A 24,530-nucleotide genomic window follows, 5' to 3' on the forward strand; every position below is an offset into this window, starting at 1 on the left:
AATATTTTCTAATTATTCCAACCTGAAATGTTTAATTCGTTAGTTCCCGGCAATGTTGCTGGATTTCGAATTGACATTTGTGTAATGTTGTCGCGCATTTCAAATTGGATTCCCGCATAACCAAAGATTATGGACTGTAAAAATCCTCCAATGCCTGTAAGAAAATTTGTCGATCCATTGAAGCCAATTTCTGTTTCGCTCCACACCTTCGAAAGTACCATCAGATTTGTCATGATTAGGATTGGAAATTGTTAAATTAGTAACATAAAGTAAACCAAAGTCTTAATAAGGTCTAACTATAAAGAAGAAACATTTAAAAATGTTCGTAAACTGAACGAAACATTTAGGTCATATTTGTTAAAAATTATCTCGAAACATTTGGAACAAGTCAAGTCTACTCGGATCATTTTTAGTCCTCCTTAAGCTGATTACAGTGATATATATATATTTTATGTTCACCCACATAAGCATAGTTTCCGAGATATGGGCCTTTGTCACTAAGACAATATGGGCACCATTTTAAAGCTTAAACCGATTACCTTAAAAGCTGATTACAGTGATATATATATATATATATATCATATATATATATATATATATATATCATATATATATATATATATATATTATATACATTATAATGATATATTCTTCATCCAGTTTTAAGGCACTATTCATAACCTTTAATATGATACTCATATTGCCTTGCTGGAAATAGTAAAGCGACTGACTTAAACAAAATATTCTCCGAACATTTAAGGCCCATATATCGGCATGTATGCATTTCCCCCCATAAAAATATATATACTTATGGACTCAAAGCGATCCGAGTGGATCCTCTAAACTTGACTTGAGCCAAAAATGTTTCTTCATTAAAATTTGAAATTAACATTTTACAATAGGTTTGTTTGTGTACTTTCCACGTAATAATTTAATGAGTTGTTAATGACAATTTTTGGTTTTACCTTATAAAAACATTTGCAAATTGTGGATAGCCCTTTAATAAACATAAAATCTTACTGTTCAACAGGCAAAACCTACCTTAAATTCTGGTCGTACATATTTTCTATATCCTTTCAAAAAATAAAAATCAGCTTTGTTCATTAGACCGATTTCAAAAAAGTTTATAGCAAACATTGACCAGGTCATGGCGGGACCAGATTGACGGGTTACATTCTCATACAATTTCAGGTCATTATGGCGAGTAGAACTAAATCGAAAAACAGAGTGTTATTGTTGTACAGAATATTACCGATGGAATCATACTTATTCATCTCAAAATGCACAGGATAGCCCAGTAAAATTGTGTCGGCTTGTTTAATTTGTTCTCCAGTTTTATAGCCGGAATACTGGGGATGAAAATCGTTTTCGGGATCATACAAAATAAACATGTTGTTGGCAAGATCTAACCAATCCACCGATGTATGATTTGAGTTAGCTGAACACTGTGACTGAACGTAGCTGAAAGAATCGTTCTTAAAACATAAATTTACTTGTGCTTTTCAAAATTGTTTTTTAACATTTAATATTAGTTGCATTCATTTTTAATTAACAATTGGTTCTTGTTTTGGGAATCGGGGTCTTGGGACTTCGATGTTGTTTCTCATAAATTGAAACATAAAATATTTGATCTCTGCTTAATTTGCAAAATAATAAATTGAATTTATAGTACCTGGCAAATCTAAGAGCCTTCTGCACAGCCACGTTTGTATAGACGTTATCGTCGACATGTTCATGATCTTCATCAGGGCCCATAACATCTGATATTAGTAATGCAATTAATATAGTACTAAAATAATAGTAATAGTACTAAAATAAAGGACACAGTCCTTACCTAATATGTGATACTTATTTGTCTTCAGATTGAATTCCGTTCGGCTGACAAGAAATGTGGCAATTTCACAAGCTAACGGCCAAGCCGTGCTACATAACCAAGTGCGATCAAATGTAGTTTCATAAAATCCTTGTAGTGCTATGACAATGTCGGCAGAAATGTGAATTTCTTGTTTTGCCACTTCGGGACAACATGGATTTGTGACTTCGGTTCCAGTAAATGCGCTTTCCCATGGAAATCTGTTTACGTATATGTGAAAAACGTGTTATTGTATTTATAAAGCATGTGATTGTGCAATTTGAGAAATGAATAAAATTGATAAATCTGGCTTTCTCTCTTCCTATACGCTTTAATGTAACACATCACCTTGCTCCCTCGAAGCCAGTGATATTCGCATTGTAAATAGCGCCATGTAGATGGTCAAGTCTGTAGTTAAATAGTTCTTTAGACCAACCGTTGTGCATTTGAGTAACAACTGGCAACATCCAAATTTCAGTATCCCAAAAATTGTGTCCTTCATAATCGGCATCTAATTGACCACGGGCTAAACCAGTTGGACTTAAACCGAAGTATGGATTATTTGGCATGTTACTAGCAATGGACGGCAAAGAGCTAGCCATATAGAAAATGCCAGCATTAATAATTTGCGACTACAATGAATTATTTAATTATTATTTTTAATGTATTTCGATGTTATCTCACCAATTCCAGATGACCCTTGACATCTATACTAAAATTGTTCCAAAAAGCTCGCCAGTTGGAACAATGTTTATCAAATAGTTTTTCTTGCCGGTTTGACATTACTGGATATAGTAATATATTTGTACTTCTGTGGCACAATAATTATCATATCAACATACCTTCGTGAAGCTCTTCGAGAGCTACTTGTTTGTTTATGTCGACGGTAACAGCGAATCGGTAACGGAGTCGTTCTTGGCCGATGTCCATTTTAAGAAGTTGTTGTCTTTCTGGTAAATCGTCACTGAATGCAATGTACACTTCGGTGCTATGGGGCTGGAACAGTTTGTGTTCTACTTCTTTAGTTGTTGCTCTAATAACTTTGATGTTCTGTTCGTTCTCATTTACATTCATGGGGACCAGGTCGAATGCATCCGTTTCAGATCCAGGATTACATTGAAGATTAATTGTCACAGTTTCTGAGCAAATACATTCAACACACCATACCAAATTTAAGATTTTGAATGTTCCATACTACGTGCATTAATAATTAAGCAGATTACCTTTAGTAGTTTGACGTTCCACAAGTAATTCATAAATTAAAGCCCTATTATAGAAGCGATGCGCGTATACTCTTTGTTGCAGCACAATTCCCCGATCCGTCATGTTTGTTGACCATTGGAAATAACCATCCGACAAATTCATTACATATGTTATGTTATTGTGCATTGGATCCAGTATGCTGTTGTTTGCTTCGTATATAGTTGCACTTATATTTATCCAATTTGGCAGCCGAGCTCTTCGACTGTTTCCTTTCTGTCCATTGTAGACACCGTTTACAAAAATCGCATCACCAAAAACCGTAAAGCCCAAATGACCGTTCGACAGCGAAGGCATAAAGTTCAGATCCGAAGGTAGGCTATGCAAAGGGTTTCAAATGTTTATGTATATATGTACATATGTATTTTATAAAAAGCAATTCGGTGTTTATTCGTACGTTGTCGTTTCCAATAAAAATTCCTTCCTAGTTTCAGCATCAATACAGCGTGACAGAGAGAGCAAAAGCGTTAAAAATAATAAAAATAACATTATTATAAATTAGTAAGTTCGACTTTGCGACGGTAATTTTTTTGAACTTTAATTTGATTATAAAAATCTTCTCTGTATTATATGAAGTATGTTCGCAGATGGCAGATCTTATGTGTGAACAAGTATATTACAGTTTGTGATATGCCATACTTAAGTACGTTGATCGATCGTTTATTGTTCTATTAATCAGTAATTATGTGACCTTTTGAACATGTGTATGTTCGTTTCGTTTCGCAATTGGTGCTTGATAATTTATAAATATCAACAATTATTATATGTTACGGTGGAAATCAAGAGTCAATATTTATTTATTGATATTACAACATTGATCATATCATATATCTTAACAGACTATTTCGAATGGAAGCCTATATTTTCCATTGTCGCGAATTAAGGGCTCGTCCCCATTTTAAGTACTTGAAATCCTGGCCAGTTCCTCAGAAAAAATACCCCCCCTTGATTTCATTTTTTGACTTAAATCGAACCAACACTAATTCAAGAATGTCCCCACAAATTTTCAAGTGAAAATTTCAGGAACTCTTGAAGATATAGCCGATTTATTGTGTTAGCATCAAGTGACAGCAAGAGGGTTCCTCAAACTTTAAACGCGTTTTTCTTCAAGCAGCGTTTTTACGATTGGCGGGCATGATAACTAATAATCCGATCGATTCCAAATTTTGGGAGGTTTCTCTGTGAGTGTATTGCTATCGTATGAACTAGGATAAATCCATTCGATCAAGATCTTCCTTATTTCTTAACTTGGTTTGTGGTAAAAATAGGCGATTTTTCAAAAATATTTTTTCAATGTGATTTTTTGTTGATTTTTGAGCGAAGCCAGACATGTACCCTTTCTGACACCGTTGGAATTTTCGGATTCCGATGTTCCAGTGAGGAGTTATCATGCCCGCCATCAAAAATAATGACTTTTCTTTAATCCCATTAAACAACAACAAAACAATAACAAACATTTTCCAAAATATCAAATTACTATAATAGTCTTCGCCTGTATCAAGCTTTGCTTTATTTAATTACATATTAATTATTTAAAGGTTGTCCGTTATATCGAATATCCACTGTGGAAATCTGCGTTCTCTCTCTCTCTCTCTTGTACATATAAATCATTTAAAAAGTTTAAAAATCTTTTAACACCGCTGTTATTATTTAACTCCTCCTCCAACTAGTCCACTTTCTATTTAAAATAGAAGGTATAGGACCATGCACCCATATGTAGACACCGTCTAAAAATTTCTATAAATAATTCTGGCTGGCTTTTGTATAAAAACGAAATCTTCTTAAAAACAATTTTCGCTCAAATTTGTATTTGATGATAAACTATAATTTTGTCCAGTTCGGTGGATAATTTCAACGAAAGCGTATCACAGCGCCATTTTGTATTTTTTAAGCCCGTAGGCCTATTTAACTCCTTAAAATGCTTCGTTTTAGCGAGCCGGAGTTGTAAAGTACGCAATGTTTATCTCACTCTACATTTTAACTAAAATTGTTACATATGTGTATTATTATTATATAATAAATATTAAGTGGAGTTTTTAAATGCAGATATGTGTAAAAACCCAATCCAGTTTTGGGTACATATTAATTTCTATGATATAAAATAAATAAATACTTAAATGAAAAAGATCGACATGTTTGCAACTGCTTTAAAAAATAAACAGTGGTAGACTGGTAGAATGGAACACCACCTGCAAACATATTTAGAGTGAAGGTAGACAGTTATTACTGGGAACTTATCTTAAAAAACGTAATTAGAACAACATGATATTTTTACTTCAATGATGTTTAATAAGACATTTAATTAGAACAAAAATGAAAAAAATGTGCACAGCGATTTACTAAAACGAAGTTATTTTTGATATAAAAAGCATTAAAGTAAAAAGTGATTGGTATGTTTATTAAGTGTTCCCTTCAAATATGTTTTTTTTTCGTAAAACCGTTAAAACCATTTTTACTAAATGTCCTGTAACAATTTTCTGCCTCGTAACCGTGTATATATTTATTTTAAGGTCCAAAAAAATTGAGAAACATATTAAAATTAGTTATCGTTTTTCAATATTAACAAAAGTTCTTATTTTCACTGGAACCAAAATGAAACCAACAGTTTCAATGAGGCTACAATAAGTACATTGTATGTTTGCATTCGTATTGATATCATCAACTGAATACTATTGATATCATCATTGAATACTAGTAGAATCGACGCGAACGTCTTTGAAAACAAGGTAGGGCAGAACATAGTCATGGAACTCGCCACAATCCCTCATCAGTACCATAACTGTTTTTTAGGAGTAACTATTAATAAGTTCTTAAAAAAAAATTAAGCGCATGTAGAAACTAATTTTGTACTGAAATTTTAGTTTTGAAATTATTTTTTTAGTTATAAGCAAATCATAAAAAGCAATTTACATAATGACAACTATGAACTTATGTTTTGAGTCATTTCACAGTTTGTGGCAGTACCAAGACAAGGGATGGGGTTTCGAAACGATTGGGGCTTACAACATTTCAAATTGTTATAGTTATACCAACCATAACCTGGCATACAATGGAAAGCGTACAACGCTATCAACTATAAACGAGCCTGTCCATTGGCTTATAGCCACAGTGGGAGCTATTAGACAACGGTAAGCATGAATTAAACAACTTGCCGATGTAGTTAGTAGTCCACCTTAACGAGATTCTAATCTTCAAGAATAGAGTGAATGAAATATGAAGACTTGTCTCCCCCAAAAAATTATTCAAATTAACATTGGCGTGTTATTTTCCTGCGCCATTGTATGAGACTGTACATTTGTTTTTCATATTTTAATGTGTTTTGCATTTCTAGATATACATTTTCTTTTACATACAAATGTGTATATGTATATGCACGAGTCTATCAGATTGTCTGACATGTTGAAAAAAGGGGGACTTGAACTAAAATTTTTAATTGTAATAATATGAAGAAGCACGCGCGCGCATTTAGGCATGCGCAACCGAATGATGAGTACAAAAACAAAAGACAAGAAAGAATTATTATTAACGTCGTCTTCCCAAAGACTTATTTCAATTATTACACCTGTTCCGTTTCGGAAAATAACAATCACCAACGACCAAGAAACGGTGCGATAAATAACGTGATCACAGCCATGGAAGATCACTCTGCCATGACTGGCAAAAGAAAAGGGTTGAGATTGAAGGAAGAAAACATTGTAATTTTCAATTTCCAAGAAAACTCAGTGGTATTGCTCTTATAAAACAATTTATGTAGATGTGTTTATAGATATGACGGCACCAATCTGTATTATGGCTATTAGCTAGCTAGATAGCTGTGTCGAGTGTCATAAATGTTTAGGTAGCACACCGAATGAAGTATTAGGGCTGTGACCTTTATTGATCCCGATTCTGCTGTTCCTTTAATATTTCTAAACACAAACCATAAGCAACGCACTACAGAACGGCAACATAATTGTTTGTGATTTCTTTTTATGTATGACTTCAGAGCATCCAACTGAGATTGTGTTATTTATATCCATGTATATTAGCATTGAAGTAGTATTTAGTCTGTGTCTTTAGTTTCCAGAAAAATATATCCTATAGAACTTGGGGTTTAATTTTTCCAATTGGCATAATTTGACATTTTTGTACTTCATTGGGTATCCGTGTCGCTTGTGATTCGATATTTTTATTTTTCATTGGATAGTAAATTTGCATACCAATAAATTTGCATACCAATGGTTAGATTCAGTGTTAAAAAAAAGATCGTTGTTTCTCAATTTTAGACAAATTTTGCCATTAAAAGTGATAGGAATGTAGTATTTCTGGTTTCCTGTTATCTCCTGGACCTTGTCAAAGTAAAAAAATCTTAAATATTTGTAGCTGAAATTTAATTCAATATTGTCCATAGCATTTTTCATATGAGAATGTAAAAAAAGTATAATTAATCTGGGAAACACAACATCATATAGAATTGGACATATATATATATATATATATATATAAATACATGGGAGAATTTATTGAACATCTTTAAATTCCAAATATTATTTATATTTGTTATTTCTAAAAAGTCAGGCTTATTAGTAGGGAATGTATGACATTGTCCACTTAGGAGTTAGACGGGGAAGACTATAGCTTCGGATCTGGCACCCTGAGTCTCATCAGTTCTTTTACCTTTTGTTAGGATATTCTCCCCAGAAGCTATTTACAGCTTATAGGTGGGAAAGACGAAGATCTATATTTAACTAGAACAAATCGAATAACAGATGATTGATGTAGAGATAGTTTAGACCAATGCAACGCGAATACAAACTACTTCCTATCATGTCGGTGTTGCTGTTTTGTTTTGTAATTAAAGAAAACTCTATTGCATCCAGTATTGCCAATTTAACACTTTTAATTTCGCTCAATACAAAAAAAGTTATCTGCCACCTTTTTATCATTTTATATATATATATATATCGGACGGGCTGACTATATGATACCCTTCGCCACTTTGGGTATATTCTACATATGTATCCTAACATGAAATTATACGAACTTAAATATGACCCAACAAATGTGATGTGAACCAACAAAGATCAATCCATTGGAGCAGATTTTTATAAATCGATTTAAAGCAAACATGACACAAACTTTAAGACAATACACTATAGGTAATTTGGACAGTTTTTTGGGCAAAAAGTCATTTTTTTAATTTTGGAAAATAAAATCTTTTTTGATGGCATTAAAAAGAAAACATGTCAAAAATTATGACTCTGCAAGATTTATGTTTTACACATACGACATTTAGATAGACTTTTACTAAAATGTTTAAATATATGGAAATATATATGGATGCTATGTCTGCATCTGCACCTGTTACAACAAAACGCAATAACTTCATTCTAGTCTTAATTTGATACTTTGTGAACAATTTCTTGTCAATCGGATAAACATTAGGAGTTTGTTTGTTGCACATGTGGGATCTATGTATATCTAAATCTAAAACCATTTCAACGACAGTTGCAAGAGATTAATTTATATCCACTTCACTTTAAGTCTTTAGTGCACAATTTACATAAAATCGGAGAATATATAAGGGAGATATATAAATCTAAACCGATTTTCACGAAACTTAACCCATCATTCTAGACTAAATTCAGTACGCTATGCCAAATTTCGTGAAATTCGAAGGATATATAGGAACTTTGGTGCACCATTTACGTTAAATCGGACGAAAATATATATGGGAGTTATATCTAAATCTGAACCGATTTTTCCAAAATAATGAGCTGTGCCAAATTTCATACAATTCGGATCATAAATGCGACCTGTACTTTGTTTAAATTGTAAAAATTTTAAGGTACTTCATATGGTGTATATTAGAAAAAATGAAAAACCAAATTAAGCCGCCTTTTGTATGGGAGCGATGTAAAAATCATGAACCAGTGTTGGAAACTTTCAGGAAAGAAGTTTTTCTTACTCACCGGTAAGTCGGAATGCCAAATTATTGCCACTTAGAGTATCGAAAAGAGTATCCACCTTGTGGTGGAGGATATAATGTACCAGCTTAAAGTATTTTATATTTTAATTTGGTTATAACTAGACCTCGGATTTTTGCATATTTTTAATGCTTTATCCGATTGGACTCAAATTTTGTATTTAGGCGTTTCATGCTCCAATTGGTCGATATTTGGGGTCATGTTAAAAATATGCAAAATATATGCAAAAAATATGCAAAATATATGCAAAATATGCAAAAATATGCAAAAAATATGCACGGTATGCTAGGTCGATATGCAATAAATATATGCAAAAATATACAAAATATGCAAAAATATACAAAAATATGCAAAAAAGCAAAATATGCAAAAATATGCAAAATAAGCAAAAATATGCAAAAATATGCAAAAATATGCACGATATGCTAGGTCGATATGCAATAAATATCTGCATAAAATATGCAAAATATAGGCAAAAATATGCTAAATATTTAAAATATACAAAAATATACAAAATATGCAAAGTAAGCAAAAATATGCAAAAAATATGCAAATATACAAAATATGCAAAAATATGCAAAATATATACAAAATATGCAAAAATATACAAAAATATACAAAATATGCAAAATAAGCAAAAATATGCAAAATAAGCAAAAATATGAAAAAATATACAAAATATGCAAAACAAGCAAAAATATGCAAAAATATTTAAAATATGCAAATTATGCAAAAAATATGCACGGTAAGCTAGGTCGCAATATTAAAGATAAAACTTTGAAATTTTGCACATATATTATTATTACTCCTAGGATGTTTGTTATTGGAAATGGGATATTCGGTCCACGTTTAAGTATATCCCCATATAACGGTTATATATGTTTGCATGTTTTATACATATATTTAGCAAATTTTTCATAATGCCCCAAAAATCTAACAGTTGAACCATGAAACGCATACATACAAAATTAGATTTCTAAGGTTAAAATAAAGAAAGCACACAAATTCGAAAACTGCCATGAAATTTTTTTTTTTTTTGATTCAAATGATTGCATATGTGAAAAATGTTGCTCATATTTGCACATATTTTGCATATTTTTGCCTATATTTTGCATATATTTTGCATACTTTGCATATTTTTGCATATTTTGCATATTTTGCATATTTTTGCATATTTTGCATATTTGCATATTTTTTGCATATTTTTGCATATTTTTGCATATTTTGTATATTTTGCATATTTTTGCATTTTTTGCATTTTTTGCATATTTTGCATATTTTTGCACATTTTGTATATTTTGCATATTTTTGCATTTTTTGCATATATTTTGCATATTTTGTATATTTTGCATATTTTGCATATATTTTGCATATTTTTCCATATTTTGCATATTTTTGCATATTTATTGCATATCGTCCTAGCATACCGTGCATATTTTTTACATATTCTTGCATATATTTTGCATATTTATCGCATATCGACCTAGCATACCGTGCATATTTTTTGCATATTTTGCCTATATTTTGCATATTTTATGCATATATTTTGCATATTTATTGCATATCGACCTAGCATATTTTGCATATTTTGAATATTTTGCATATCTCGTGCATATGCATTATATGCAAAAAATTAAAAAATATGAACCTTTCAAATAATTCTAAATCCTTTGAAACGAATTTGTGTCCAATCAGAATTTCGATATCTTCATTATTAAAAAATATGCAAATATGCAAAATCCGAGGTCTAGTTATAACGCACTTCCTACAAATAGTTGATCTTTACGATAACGCTGGTAACCTTTACCAGTGTCACGAAATTATATTATGTGGTGTAGCAGTACTAATCACAAATTTGTCTTCAAGACTATCAAGAAAAAATTGTTATTGTCGTGGATTCTTGCAATACGTAATAAAAAATCTGTATGTATTCATAGGCTTTAAAATATACTTTGAGAGGAAACTATAAAACTGTTTTAATTAGTTATTGCACCATTCAAGGGACTATAACAATTCCTACGAGCTATTAAATTTCCCGGTGGATATTAACACTTTTAATATATATATATATATATATTATATAATAATATTGAGTGTTTCTGGGGTAGGAGGTTAGCAAAAATTTCTGGACTCGTAATTGCCTACGAATGCTAAAAATAACCGCTTTGAGATAGAAATATATGTTGACCAATCTTTCCCCATCGACCTTGTTCAATTGAAACAAATATTTTTTGAATCGCTGATATTATTGTATATAATTTATTAAGTTATTTATATTATTTTTTAACGCGTGAAGTAAATTTCAGTTTATTAGGCCCGGTATCGAATCACTAATCATTTTACCAAAATATTTGCCTTTTTCGGAGTCTGAGTAGTGAAAAATCTGGACGCTCATATACGATTGGCAGTGTTAATTCTCTTGAATTCAGTTATGAATACGGAACGTGTGCAATTTTCTGCTTTCTTTCTATACAATTCACTGTTCAGTTTGTCGCCTTCTTTATTTCAAAATATAGTTTGCAGCACAAATGCAACAAAACTCTCTACAGCGAAAGATAATTTCAAACACTTGGTTAATTTTAGACAAAAAGGGTTCACCACAGATTCTATCTTATAGCGAGGAAAGCAACCTAAAATATGTTCAAAGACGCTTGCCACTAACTTGGGTAGAGTTTTGCGATCTGATTTTCTGCTTCGGTGATTTCTGTTTTCCATCAAGTGATGAAGTTTGGTTGTAGTTGTTAGATGTGTAAGTGCTGTGCTAGTAGATAGATGGATGGATGGTTGGATGAATAGATTGATGATTGCAGAAACAACGACGACAACAACAACAACAACAAAACAATGTTGCTATGAATCACTTGCCCCAGCAAAAAAGAAATCCAAAAAAACTTATTAGTAAAAATGGATAATAAACGTCAAAACACAAGAAATACAACAAAACAGAATTGAAAAAAATAAGATATCCAAAGACTTAACAACAACAATAACACAAACGGTGTTTAATGCCACGAGGCACACGATACACGACGAGCAACACTTGGAAGCATGCTTAAGCACAGTGACTACTGGCCTCCGCCGTTGAAGAACCTAGAAACAAGTGAATTGTAGCGAACACTTTTTGAAAATACTGTACTTGGCCACCTGGAGAAGACACTAGGCGGGAACGAATTCGCGACCAAGAAGACATTCCGAATTTATGGTACACAGAGTTTCCAAACCACATGGTCGGCATGAATCTATTCCGAGGCAACAGCTCACTGACGAGCTAACGGACTGGTGGATCAGTAAATGTGGCCACAGTTTACGCCAGTAGATATGAATGCTTGGCTGATTCGATGGTTGGTTGATGTGGTTGGCGGTTGCCAAGAAATCTACCGTTTGCCAAAGAACGGCTCTAATGATGGTGTTGCGCATCATGTGTTTTGCCATATTTCTTTTTTATCATAGTTTTGTTTCGCGCTTCTTGCTGTTGTTGTTGTTTTGGTTTTATTCATTTTTGTTTTGGCCAAACGAAATAACAAACCGGAAGCCTTTTTAATAATGAACGGTTTTTCAACTTGGAACCTGTCAATGTCCCTCTCACTCTTCGGAGGAGGAAAAATTGCAGAAAAACTGAATCAGTTTTCGAGGGCTGCCATTATGATAAGGTTGGCGGAAAAATGAAACAAAAAGATTAATAACTCAGTAGCGGTAACAGCAGCCTCGGCAAGTGATGGACAGAGACTTCATTTTTAGTTATGGGCTAATAAAATATAGAGAGATCTCCATCAAGTGATAACTTCTAGTGCCTACTAGGTAGTTGTTTGGGTTGGCTGTGTGGTTAGATGGTTGGTGGCAAAGTGTTAGGGTGCACCTGCATATTATCGCATTAAGGAAAAACTCGTAAAAATTTTACTATTACATCAAAGTGAAATCGGCCCTACCAGTTGTGAGAGGTATTCGATTAATTCCAGAAAATACCATAAAGGGCCAACGTATCTTTCATGAAATATCTCGGAGACGGGCATGGAAAAACTAAACCGCCATAGAGATCGTTAAAGTAAAGTGACATTAGGCTAACCATACCATCCAAAGATACGGCTAAATGCACATACACACACTCTGTGTGCCGTTTAAATGAAGCATATCGATACCGGGAACATACACGTACATAGGCACACACATATATTTTTTGGAGTACACCTAATAATTATGATGAGGTTATTAGTATTATAACTGAAGTAAGTATTATTATTTTTTTAATTTCTTAGTCTTCTATTACCAAATACATACTGAGGCGTACTTCTTCTTTTAAACTGGAGTATCACATAAAGGAAATATTTACAAAATGCTAACCAAACCAATGGCACTGTGGTTCACACCCGCAAATGTGCTAGTGAACATTATTTAATTTTTAATTTCATTGTGCTTTATTTTGTATTGAGAACAGAGATGGTCCGTCAGAAACAATGACGTAAGTGACATACATTTCCGACGTATAATACATACGTCAGAAACGTCGCTGGAAATGTTGGATTCAAACCCAACCTGATTATTATGTTTATTATGACGGACGATAATTCTTTTTCCTGTTAGCGTTCTGCTTCCACGTAGCAAAGGAAGCATTATTTGACTTTTTAGATACCTTGTCGAAAAATCGAATACTTATTGATAACTGCTCCGCTAAAATTGAAAAGTATACAGCGCTTTTCACTTCTTCAACAATAGACATTTGGATGTATTATTACACTTTCTTTATCTTGGGACATACCTTAGTTGCAGTTTTGTATGTACTCTCCAAAGTTTTCATCCCCATCCGCTCTATTCTACAACAGCGCTCTCAAATTTCCTACATTCAGATTATTTTCGTCTAACGACGGTATTTCAGAGTCTTCACTTCACCTCAAGGCGATGTCCTCCCTTTCGCACAATTAAATATTTTCAATGATCACTTTCACTGTATACTTTTGTTCTTTCAATATGTCGGGCACTTGTTTCTATATAATATGTTCTATATTTTGAAACATCATTTATTTTCGATATGAAGTCCTGAGCCCTCATCATCGCGATTTTGTGGAATTCAGTTTTTGTTTTTCGTGGGCGGTAAAGCATTCAATAGCAACTTTCCAATTTTTAAAGGGCGCGAGAACAGTAATTCTGGGACTTGCTAGTTTCCCTTTCCTCACCCTCCTTTATTGGAAAATCAGATCAGATTTTATTAAAACTCCTTTGCTAAATTTGAATATGCGATCCAAAACCCCTATCGAACCATATTTTCCATTTATTTATTTGTGGCTCAAATTCATAGGCAGAGTGTGGAGTCCATGTATTTACATACAGTGTCAAAAATATGGATTTCACTCCCAGAATTAATGGAACATTGATCATCATAAATCAGAGAAAAGTTGATCCATATTTAGTGTTCGGACAAATTCGTGTTTTTGGAGTAGTTTCTTCGGCTTCATCATTTAACTGCTCAACACTATGTAAATAAATATCATAAAATTAATTTTAAACACTTACCACACACTTGAATTAATGGAAAAAGGTCTAAGTTTTTGGTGGCTTACGAAACAGAAGGCATTGTTTTAACAATTGCCATTTATTGATAATACTTTATTGAAGTATTAAATATATATTTAAAGTTTTGCAAATTTGAGATTCAGACTCAACAAATGTCCCATAGTAATGATCCTGCGTACGTCCCTGCAGTTTAGTAAATAAAGAGTTTTATTGGCGTGATGTAAAGTTGAAATTATCCTGCTCATAATGAACCACTGTGCTATTTTTGTTTCAAACATATGAACGAATAGGAACTTCCTATGACTGTTAAATAAAAAAAGATATATATAAAAATTTCGCTTTACTTCTGCTCGAGTGCGTATTTCATAATTTGGCTGTATGTGTGCTAGCATAATTAAGACAATACTATGTTGTCCAATCTCAAAGTGCTTTCATTTAAAAACATTGAATAAACAACTGAAAACGTAGAACCAACCAAACCAAACACTAAGCTTGTATATTTACCCAGCAAAATGTTTGAGAGTTTGTTCATCAAATTAGCTGAACCACTCATGAATTGTCTCTTCGAGAGTCGTTCAATATGTCGCAGCACTAAGTGTCTTAGAGTTGCTCTTTTTGAACATTCTTGTACTGCCTTGAGTATATCACAATATGAACACACAGGGTTATTGAGAATTTTTTTATATTGGAAAGTTTAGTTTTTAGGATCAAGGTTCCTGGAGGGGTTGACGCTGAAAAAAGGTAACTTGACTTTAACACAAACATATTCAAGAAATTCCTGCATTCTATTTGTATGCTTCGTAGTAGGCTTCTTCATTTTATTAACTATTATGTTGAAGTATATAGGATATTGTTTTTTTCAAAAACCTCGAATTAAATAATAGAAGCAATCCATAGATCGTATACCTTATTAATAGTCGTATTAATATTCAAGTTCCTGTGACGTCTTTGGACTCTATTATTTAATTTACATATAAATTCTTCTCCAAATTGACTTCGAATGTTAAAACTGAGGCGGTTGCAAGTCAAAAATCTAAATCTGAATATGGATCCAAAATATACATTCATTTCGTTTTGTTGGGTGATACGTCAAACGTCGTAGTTCCATACGTATGTGTGTGTGTATTCATATTTCTGTATTATGTGTCTCTTGTGGAACAGTCATAAGAAGTAGTTATAATAAAGCAAAACATGAAAGAATTATAACACAACGAAATAAAATTAAAAAATAAAAACAACATAAAAATTACCGAAATAATTCACAAGAAATGTTTACCAAAAGAAAAAAAAGATGAACAAACTTGGTTCGTCTTCTACCGTTTTCATATTTGACTCATTGCTTCATTTTGATGACTTCACTTAAATTTTTGGTTGAAAACAGAAGTTAACAATAAATATGAAATGTACTTAACAACAAAAACATTTACAGTCGACCGACAAAGATTATTTCCAGAAATGGGAACAGGCACAGCAACACCACTAATTCTCGTATTGGCCACCATCTATACCATCATTATAGGCGATGGTTAGTGTGTGTTTGTATGTGTTAGTTAGCGTTTGGACTAGGGTTGTTGTCTTTTTGGCTTATGACATGTTGTTTTGACCAAAGAACCAAACGACAAACAAAATGACATTTTCAAATGTAATCTAATCGTCGTCATTGCTCCCATCGTCGTCATTCCAGCTAAATCAAATTGTGGCAACTCATTCAAGGGAAATCGAAATTAAGACATGCCATCGAGACTGGCTTATGAACGCTTCACAATGCCTACGAATGCTTAAATTCAATGTTAGAAACGTAACTGTAATTTATGCTGTCATTAATATGAGACTGATTTTCTATTGTGCCAATTATTTTATTATCTTTACATATCAGAATGGACATATTTTCAGATATGTGAATGCAAATATTCAACATTCAAAACTACATTTTTTTCTCACGGATTCAATTAAGAATTTTTAATTTATCCAGCATTGAGTGATTGTTCGAACGTCGTCCACGAATGAATGCATTAAAGCAGGTTTACCAGCGCTATCCTGCTTTATCGTCATTCAAATATTTAAGTTTATCGATTACCACTCGACTTTATTCCTGTTTTCAGGCAAATTGTTTTTTTTTTTTAAGTTAGTGTCAACAACACATGCCTGTACGTCAAACTGTACCACTCTCGGTATATTCTACATATGTATCCTAACAATTTCATGTCCTTCGATTTGATCATTATCTATTAGTGAACCGACTAACATCAATCCATACACATGTCTTTCTGCAACCTATGCTAAATTTCATTTCATTCGGGCAGATTTAGAGTCGTTTGCGTACAACGAGTTCACTATAACAGTACTCGGCTGTATTTATTAAAGAGATGTCTGCATATGCACCAATTTCCAAAAAAAAAAGAAAAAACTCAATAACGTCATTCTAGTCACAATTTGATACGTTCGTGTCAATTGTACAAACACTAGCAGTTTGATGCATCATTTACGAAAATATATATCGGACGAAAGCTATATCTAAATCTGAACGGATTTCAACGAAACTTGCCAGAGATTAATTTATATTAATAAATCATAATTTGTACAATCATTTCAGTACATTGTGCACAATTTGTGCCAATCGGACAAACTTTGGGTCGTTATGGCACAATTTACATTAAATCGGACGAAAATATATATGGGAGCTAATTTCATGAAACCTAATACACATCATTCTAGACTTAATTGAGTACGCTGTGTCAAATTTCGTGCAAATCAAAAGATATTTATGATTGGATAGGAACTCTTCGTACCAAAAACTATCAATATTGACATAAGGTTCGTGGTATATATGACATAATTTTAGGGGTTTCGGGTACATTTTTGACAATATTACAAATGTATTTAAGGTATACCCATAAAACATAAGCCAACGATTTCATGCTATTTTGATCTTCATATTGCTAACAAACTTAATTTTTTCTTATGTTTCAATAAAGTTTGATTATTTAAAATTAAAAAAGACCGACATTTGGAATATTTATTTGTTTGCAGAATTACAATCAGCGTTGCCGATATCCTTACATTTTATAAACTCACTGCACTAATTATGGTAAAATATATAACCTACTTTAGGCAATGCAGTGTGAAATACGACGATTTATGAATGTCCTTATCGCATGTCCCACGCGTTGTAAATAATCAAATAAAGAATAGTTTAGTTTAGTTTGTTTGGAGTAGTTCTCAATTTTTCTACCTAAATTAAAGTATGCCATCTTTTTTATAATATACAAATTTAAATTCTTATATTTTATACTTACTTACTTAGCTGGCTTGTTACAGAACGGTTGTTCCATAAGCCGAGCTTAAAAAAGATTTCCAAGCGCGTCGGTCTTGTGCGCAAGTCCACCAATTTGGAAGACCACGTTCCAAGATGTTGTTTTCTACTTGGTCTTTCCATCTAATTCGTGGCCTTCCCCTTCTACGGGAACCATCTGTAGGCTCATTTTTATATGCCTTTTGAGCTGGGGCATCTTCATTCATCCGCACAACATGGCCTAGCCACCGTAGTCGCTGCAGCTCAATACGACTGATTATGTCGATGTCCGCGTATAAATTGTAGAGCTCGTGGTTCATTCGACGCCGATATTCACCGTCGACGCAGATCGGCCCGTAGATCTTTCGGAGAATTTTTCTCTCAAACACCCCAAGCGCTGCCTCATCTGCTTGCGCAAGTACCCATGCTTCTGATCCATATAATAGCACGGGTAGTATCAGCGTCCTGTAAAGTGTGAGTTTGATCTGGCGTGAGGTGGCCTTGTTTTTAAACTGCTTACTTAGACCATAGTAGCATCTGTTGGCCATCACAATCCTTCTCCGAATTTCAAAACATATATTATTCGTTTTATTTATGGCGGTACCAAGGTATATAAAGTCTTTAACTACCTCGAAGCTGTAGTTCTCAAGTTCCACAGTTGGTCCGAGTCTACTGGACGTCTTGCGCGTTGATACCATCAACTTGGTCTTCTCGCCGTTTACTGCCAGACCCACTTTGGCAGACTCCTTTTCAATTTGTTCAAAGGTGGCTGTTACCGCTCGCAATGTTCGACCCATTATATCGATGTCATCGGCGTAGGCGAGTAACTGGTGTTGTTTGGTGTACAGAGTGCCATTTCTGTTCACCTTTGCGTCTCGTATGACATTTTCCAGTAGGATGTTAAAAAGATCACACGACAAACTGTCACCTTGTCTGAATCCTCGTTCGGTATTGAAGGGCTCCGATAGGCCCTTTCCTACTTTAACGGCTGACCTTGTGCCACTTAAAGTTATCCTGCATAGCCGTATTAATTTTGCAGGAATGCCGAACGCAGACATGGCTTTAAACACCTCTGAACGGATAGGGCTGTCGAATGCGGCTTTATAGTCGACAAATAGGTGGTATGTGTCGATGTGTTTTTCGTGGGTCTTTTCCAGGATTTGGCGCAGAGTGAAAATCTGGTCAATGGTGGATTTGCCAGGTCTGAAGCCGCATTGGTATGGTCCGATGATGTCATTGACCATTGGCTTCAATCGTTCACACAGCACACTGGATAGCACTTTATATGCGATGGGAAGGAGACTTATTCCTCTATAGTTGGCACATATCGTCTTGTCTCCTTTTTTGTGCACGGGACACAGGATGCTGAGGTTCCAATCATTGGGCATGCATTCATCTAGCCAAATTGTGTTAATCAGCTGGTGCATGCTCCTGACCAGCATCTGGCCACCAGTCTTGAATAGTTCGGCTGGTAACCCATCGGCTCCTGCTGCTTTGTTGTTCTTGAGCCGATTAATTGCTTTTATCACCTCATCGCCACTATTTGATACTAGTAGCTTTTCGAAATGCTCCTTCCAGATCCTCAACACGCTGTCTGTATCTGTCACCAGGTTTCCTTCTTCATCTCTACAGGAGGATGTGCCTGCACCAAAGCCTTCGGTTTGGTGTTTTACTCGTTGGCAACATTTCCGGACTTCATTCTGACTCCTGTACATCTCGATTTGCTCACGCTCACGTTTTTCTTGTTCTTTCTTCTTTTTTCTGAAAACACGTTTCTCCTCTCCCCTTTTCTCCCAATAATTCTCCATCACGTTACGTGTTGCTACTGTCTGCAGGGTTGCCATATACGCTGCGTTTTTCACATCAGTAGCATTACGACACTCCTGATCGTACCATGGGTTTCTTGGTGGTGGTTTTTGATACCCAATTGTTCTTTTTGCTGCAGTTTGTAGGGAGTGGGCAATTCTTTGCCATTGTGCTTCTATACTATTATCGGGACAAGAAGTGCTTTCTTCAAGCAGATGGGTAAGTTGAGCGGAGTAGGCCTCGGCTACCTGTTGTGTTTGCAGCTTTTCGACGTCGAGTTTCCGTGTTGTATTAGATCGCACCTTTGCTGCAACATTAAGACGGCTGCGTACCTTGGCTGCCACAAGGTAATGGTCCGAATCGATATTCGCTCCTCGGATCGATCGGACGTCTAAAACACTTGATGAATGCCTTCCGTCTATTACAACATGATCAATTTGATTTCTCGTTACTTGATCAGGAGAAAGCCAGGTGGCCTTGTGTATATCGAGATGCTTGAATCTGGTGCTGCTAACTACCATGTTTTTTGCTGCCGCGAAGTCAATCAACCTCATGCCGTTGTCGGATGTTTCTTCATGAAGGCTGAATTTTCCGGACGGTGGGGCCAAAGATATTTTCCCTTCCGATTTTTGCATTAAAATCTCCTAGCAGAATTTTAATGTTGTGGCCAGGGCAACGGTCATATGCTGTTTCTTGGCGCTCGTAAAATATGTCTTTGGTCTGTTCATCTTTTTCTTCGGTCGGAGCATGGGCGCAAATTAGACTGATGTAAAAGAACTTCGCTTTTATACGGATTATAGCAATTCGCTCATCTACTGGACTGAATCTGGAGACAAGGTCTTTTATTCTCCTGTTAACCAAAAATCCGCAGCCAAATTCATGTCTCGTTTCATGGCAGCTATAATACAGGGCGTAATCGTCTGATTTATATTTTATACAATGCTGTTTATTACTAAATATTGAATATGTGATATTACTTGAGTAGTTTGCCACTTGCCAAACATTCAAATATATTATTATTTTTAGAATAATACCTTCTAAGATATCATTAAGAAATCTTGTTAAAGGGAGTAGTATAGTTTGCAATTTAATTGAAATCGGCCTTAACGGCTTCAAAGTGCATTTTTGGAATAAATAAATAAAAAAAATGTATATTCATTTGATTTTTTATTTATGAACATTTTTAAAATGTTTGAGCCATTGAAAGCAAATATAATTACCCACAAGATTTAGAGCCACTCAAATTGACATACACAGGCTGCGACAGCGGCTTCGCAATTCGAATTGCAATACAAATATTTATCATTTTGACTTTGATGACTATTTTCTGATATTCTGAAAAGGAGTTAAGTTATGTTACTATTTGAGAGTTACAATTTGTAAAATCCAAATTATTATTGTATCCAAATACAAGCCCCAAAGTATACAGGCCTATAATATAAAATTTCCGTTCTATGAAAACTGTCTATAACGACAGTGTAAAAGTCAAAAGGTTCCATTTTGTACGTTGTTTTGTTTGGTCTGTTTTCTTTTTTTTTTTGATTTGAGACTACACAGTGGGAGGTCATTATTATGTGTAAAAAACTAACCTTTGGTGTTGTTGTGTGTCTGTATGTAGAGTATATGTACGTTGTTAGCTGATGTTGCCTCTGTGACAGAGCGTCTAAAGTTCATCATTTTAACTGAAAAAAAAAATATTTAATGTAGGCTTAGTGGTTTGATGTTGTTGTCGTTGTTATGAGTCCGTATGGATTTCACGACGATGGGAAAAATTGTTTCTGGTTCATCGCACATTTTTCTACCTTCCTCTCTCTCACAATACAGCAACAATTACACGTAAATACGGTGAAAGTTCAATGTGCCTCGTTTTTGGAGTTCTTCTTTAGATGTTTGTCAAATTTCGGAAGTTAATGTTTCTGCGGTGTTTGGTGGGAAATTATGTTTTATTATTCTATGTCTAGTGGTTAGATAATATCAGTTTTTAGGACATATCAATTAGCATTGGTCATTTGCCCAAAGATGCGAGCAGTGGTGGTGTTGATGATGAGCCACAATTTGTAAATTGTACAATAAATGGGGTGCATTAGATGACGAAATTAACATAGGCTTACATAAGGATCGGAGGGTGTTTTTGGTTCACACAAGTGGACAACCTTTTTTAATTAGGGGTTACACCACAATGTATTCATATTTAGCGACAGCGTGTGAAGTAAAAAATAATACTTCAAAATATAATAAATATCCCAGTGACGGCTAGAAACTTTTTAAGAATAATTAACAATAAAAAAATTAATGAAATATTAATTCTTGGATCAGGTATATTTCAATATATTAATTTGCAGAATTAAAATATGCTGCATTTAAATATGTCGTAAAATATAGTGCATTTAAATATTAGTATTGTTTGGTCTAATTATTGCACTTTGAAAGTCATTTATTATGATAATTTTTATTAATAGTTATTTAACTGGTATTAATAATGTTTTAAGTATTTAGACCAAGCAAGATCAATTGATTTAGCGATCTTTAAATATTGTTTTTTTCAATAGCCTTTTTACAGATCACGGGCACAATATTCTCAAAAAGTAGAAAACGTCAAAATATATTACTAGTTAAAATAAATCTATGTTTTTACTGAAATACAAATTCGACCCGCATTCATAAATGACAAGTCAAACATTATTAATTGAACAATGATTTTCAATTAATTATGGAAATAATTATTTCTGCGGACTTAACAGAAAAAATATAAACTTTATTTATTTATTAAATAGGTTTATATTTGTAAATTGAAAATATAAAATATATTGTTCATACATTTATATACGTCTAAAACAAATTGTCGATCCAATGTTAACAGTTCGATGTTAGATTGTTGGAATTACATACATACATTTTAGACGTTTAGTATATATGTATGTCAAAAACGTCGATAGACTTTTACGAGATTTGTCAACAAAGCATTGCAAAATACCCTTGATTATTATTTCGAATATTTAGTTTTTCTTTGCACAGAAATTTACATGAACGCTTTTTTGTTCGTTTTCGATTTTCTTCCCAGCTTTGCTCGAATTTGACACACACACAAGTGTTCAGAAGATATTGTATTCAGGATCAGTGGATTATGGATAATCAAAATTATGCTTCATTGCTTGAGAACGAATTGTTGTTCAATGACTTTTTTCGTTTCTAATACTGAAGAGGTCTTGCTAAGAGCTGGTTATGAATTTTTTCAGGGATATAGATATTCAAGTGTGATAAAATCGATTATTATTGTTGAATAATACCTTTTATGATCTTGGAAGGCTTTAAGAAATAAATTTATAGTTTTAAATTGGTTTATGATCACATTTATTACTTTCGGGAATGGCAAATATGTTCTCTTAGTCAATTCCAAATCTTGTTAAGGCTTGTAACTGTGTAGATATATATTTGAAGATTTAAAGGAAAAATAATAATTTACAAAAATGTTTTGTTATTATTTTGTTGATATTTTATGGGATTAAAGAAAAGTCCTTATTTTTGATGGCGAGCATGATAACTCCTCACTGGAACATCGGAATTCGAAAATTCCAACGGGTACATGTACTAGGATTATTGACTTCGCTCAAAAATCAACAAAGTGCGGACCTTTGAAAAAATATTTTTGGAAAATCGCCTATTTTTTTACCACAAACCAAGTTAAAAATAAGGAAGATTTTGATCGATTGGATTTATCCTAGTTTATACGACAGCTATACACTCAAAGAGAAACGTCTCAAAATTTGGAAACGAGCGGATTATATGTTTTTGAGTTATCGTGCCCGCTATTCGCAAAACCGCTGTTTGAAGACAAATGCGTTTAAAGTTTGAGAAGCCCTCTTGCCGTCACTTGATGCTAGCACAATAAATCGGTTATATCTTCAAGAGTTGTTGAGATTTTCACTTGAAATTTCATAGGGACATTCTTGAATTAGTGTAGATTCGAAATGACAATTTATTTTTTCAATTAGAAACATGTTTTAGTTTTTCACTTATAAAGAATCGAAAACATAATTAATTGAGCTAACAAATTAATGCTAAACTAGTCCCATCCTAAACGATGTTTGGTTGAATTAGTTGAGAAATCTATTATTTGATATTTTTCCGCACTGTCATTTCCTTATCAAAAAAACGAGACATAGTTTCCTTTATCTGGTTATTCCTTTCAACTATACAAATACACGTTGTCTATCAACTAGAATAAATGGGAAGTCATGAACTACTGCCACTGTTCCCCGGGCTGTGAATAGAGTGTGAGAGCAGTTGTTCTCGTTGAATAATTGTCACCTGAATCGATAATGGAAGAAATTGTTGGTTTGTTTCCATTTCGAACACATGGCAAGTGGCTTGTGTGAAATGGTTAAACAGTAACCCGCATTTTACCTGTTTCGATATTTCCATAAAACTGCCATGACTTGGCTATAAATGTTAATAGCGCGTATTGGTGTGATCGTATTCATGAGGGAGTTGCTCGGATATCCCTTATATTTCTTTCTTTTAAATCTTTTATGAAGCTATTTAGGTATTTGTTATCGCTATATAAATATAAAGGATAAATGAAATAAAAAAATAGAACAATTAGAACAAAATTAGAACAATAGTATATCATTATTAAATTTAAAATCTGGTTACAAAAGGAACAGTCAAAACCTTATTCAATAAATAAGGAAATTGAAGACAAAGGATTTGTAAGTAAGGATTTGTAAGTAAATTTATATTTAATTATATTTTTCATTTCGCAAAAGACTATATCCGAGATTTAAATTTTATTAAAGGATTTTGTGTCCAATCTTAAGCAATTTTTACGAAATAAAAACTATTTGAAATT

At 33.5% G+C, this 24,530-nt stretch overlaps 1 protein-coding gene across 1 annotated transcript; it reads right to left on the reverse strand.

Annotated features, from left to right (window-relative positions):
* Nucleotides 1–8: 8 nt before the first annotated feature.
* Nucleotides 9–3,601, reverse strand: LOC133333401 (protein-glucosylgalactosylhydroxylysine glucosidase). Its single transcript, XM_061541720.1, has 10 exons — nucleotides 3,510–3,601; nucleotides 3,076–3,431; nucleotides 2,695–2,991; nucleotides 2,537–2,637; nucleotides 2,201–2,484; nucleotides 1,835–2,073; nucleotides 1,673–1,760; nucleotides 1,267–1,461; nucleotides 1,042–1,210; nucleotides 9–206 (listed from the first exon to the last, which is right to left on the reverse strand). Exons 1-10 carry the CDS (start codon nucleotides 3,599–3,601, stop codon nucleotides 9–11), a joined length of 2,019 nt encoding a protein of 672 aa, XP_061397704.1.
* Between the last annotated feature and the right edge of the window lie 20,929 nt (nucleotides 3,602–24,530).

This window comes from Musca vetustissima, unplaced genomic scaffold, assembly GCF_032173495.1.
Source record: "Musca vetustissima isolate MV318-11 ecotype Yass unplaced genomic scaffold, APGP_CSIRO_Mvet_v1 utg4915, whole genome shotgun sequence".
Taxonomy (NCBI): Eukaryota; Metazoa; Arthropoda; class Insecta; order Diptera; family Muscidae; genus Musca; species Musca vetustissima.